Source organism: Eimeria tenella, genomic scaffold, assembly GCF_000499545.2.
Source record: "Eimeria tenella Houghton genomic scaffold, Eth_scaff1801, whole genome shotgun sequence".
NCBI classification, from domain to species: domain Eukaryota; phylum Apicomplexa; class Conoidasida; order Eucoccidiorida; family Eimeriidae; genus Eimeria; species Eimeria tenella.
This window is the reverse complement of record NW_013541633.1, coordinates 293-1,959: the sequence shown is the minus strand read 5'-3', so window position 1 is coordinate 1,959 and position 1,667 is coordinate 293. Positions and strand designations below refer to the sequence as shown.

The 1,667-nt window shown below is 55.9% G+C and overlaps 1 protein-coding gene across 1 annotated transcript in view; it reads right to left on the bottom strand.

Moving 5' to 3' along the window:
• The window catches only part of ETH_00041845 (uncharacterized protein), a gene marked incomplete at both ends in the record, with an annotated part of 2,180 nt that overhangs the window by 309 nt on the left and 204 nt on the right, over positions 1–1,667 (bottom strand). Inside the window, 4 exons of the mRNA XM_013373906.1 lie at positions 484–635; positions 851–1,023; positions 1,236–1,324; positions 1,516–1,667. Of these exons, the coding sequence (XP_013229360.1) occupies positions 484–635; positions 851–1,023; positions 1,236–1,324; positions 1,516–1,667 (566 nt within the window). The remainder of the gene's footprint in view (positions 1–483; positions 636–850; positions 1,024–1,235; positions 1,325–1,515) is intronic.

Genomic DNA, 1,667 nt, shown 5'->3' with positions numbered 1-1,667 from the left:
CTGTTCCGTTTGCTGCTGCTGCTGCTGCTGCAGCAGCAGCAGCAGCGCCAAACCCAAACAGCCCCGCAGCACTGCAAAATCCCCTTTTGCTGCCAGCTGCTGCAGCGGCAGCAGCAGCAGCTCCCAAACAGCCCCCCGCGCCCTTCAAAGCCCCTTCAAATTCTATTTTAATTTTAAATAGCATTTAAATTGCACTTCTAATTTCAAAAAGCACTCTTCAACTCAGCAAATGCCGCAAACGCGGCCCTCCCGAGGTGTCCGTGCACCCCAGCGAGGTGTCTGTACACCCCAGCGAGCTGTCTGTACACCCCAGCGGCACAGGTGACCCCGACCCCAAAGACGCCGTTTGAAGCGAAAAAGCCGCGAAAAAGCGAAACTAAAGAATAAAAACATTTTGGTTTTATTTAATTTGATTAAAATGGATTAAAATGGACTAAAAAGGAGTTAAATTGGCCAAATTCAACTCCAATCCACCCCACCCACCGTCACTATGTCCAGCTGCTGCAGCAGCTCGCCCTCCTCCGTCTGCGGCGCGAAGTACCTCATCGACTTCAGCACTTTGCTGCGGGACTTTCGGCCAGCAACTCGAGACAGCAGCGCCGAGGGCTTGTGTTTGCTGCTGCCTTTCGTCAGAACTGCAGCAGCAGCAGCAGCAGCAGCAGCGAAGCGCGAGTTGCATTTGCTTCGCTTCGCCCAAAAAGCGCTTCTTTTGCACAAAAAGAACCCCAACGACTGCAGCCCAGAACCCACGCCCTCCCTCTCTACCAGCAGCAGCAGCAGCAGCAGCAGCAGCAGCAGCAGCAGCAGCAGCAGCAGTAGCAGCAGCAGCAGCAGTAGCAGCAGCAGATACCTGCTTGGGGCAAGCGGTTGCTGCAGGCCTCAGTATAAGCTGCCAGCAGAGCTATATCTTTTGATGTTGCTGCACTTAGCACGCTGCTGCAGCGCTGCAGCCAATCAGCAAGAGCAGCAGCAGCAGCAGCAGATTCGCCACCCACGCCCCGGCGCAGGCAGTAAAAGGCAGGCCTGCAGCAACGCCCCAAACCCTAAAACCTAAACCCTAAATCCTAAACGCTAGACCCTAAACCCTACACTAAAATTATCCTCGCACCTGCATCGCCGCGAAAACTGCAGTAAAAGCAGCAGCAACAGCAGCAGCAACAGCAAGAGCAGCAGCAGCAAGGATAGCAGCAGCAGCAGCAAGAACAGCAGCAGCAGCAGCAGCAGCAGCAGCCCACCCCAAGGCCTGGCACTCTTCCAGCAGTTTTGTGTTGGTGACAAAGGGAGACAAGTCTCTTCCTAGCAGCGACAGCTGCTGCAGCTCCAGCTGAGACGCAGCAGCAGCAGCAGCAACAGCAGCAGCAGCAAACCAGAACAACAGTCACGCGCGCAATGCCACTCAGCAGCAGCAGCAGCAGCAGAATTAAACCAAGATAACCATTACCCGTGCACCGCCACAGAAGCAGCAGCAGCAGCAACAGCAGCAGCAGCAGCAGCAGCAGCAGCAGGGCATCTTACCCGTGACCTTTCGGCCACAAGCTGCTTGATAGCGTCGCGGGCACAAGGTGGGTCCATTGGGTTTTCTCCCTGCTGCTGCTGCTGCTGCTGCTGCTGCTGCTCTGTTTGAGCTCCCCAGGCATTGCCCGTCTGGATGCGCTGCTGCCTCAGGC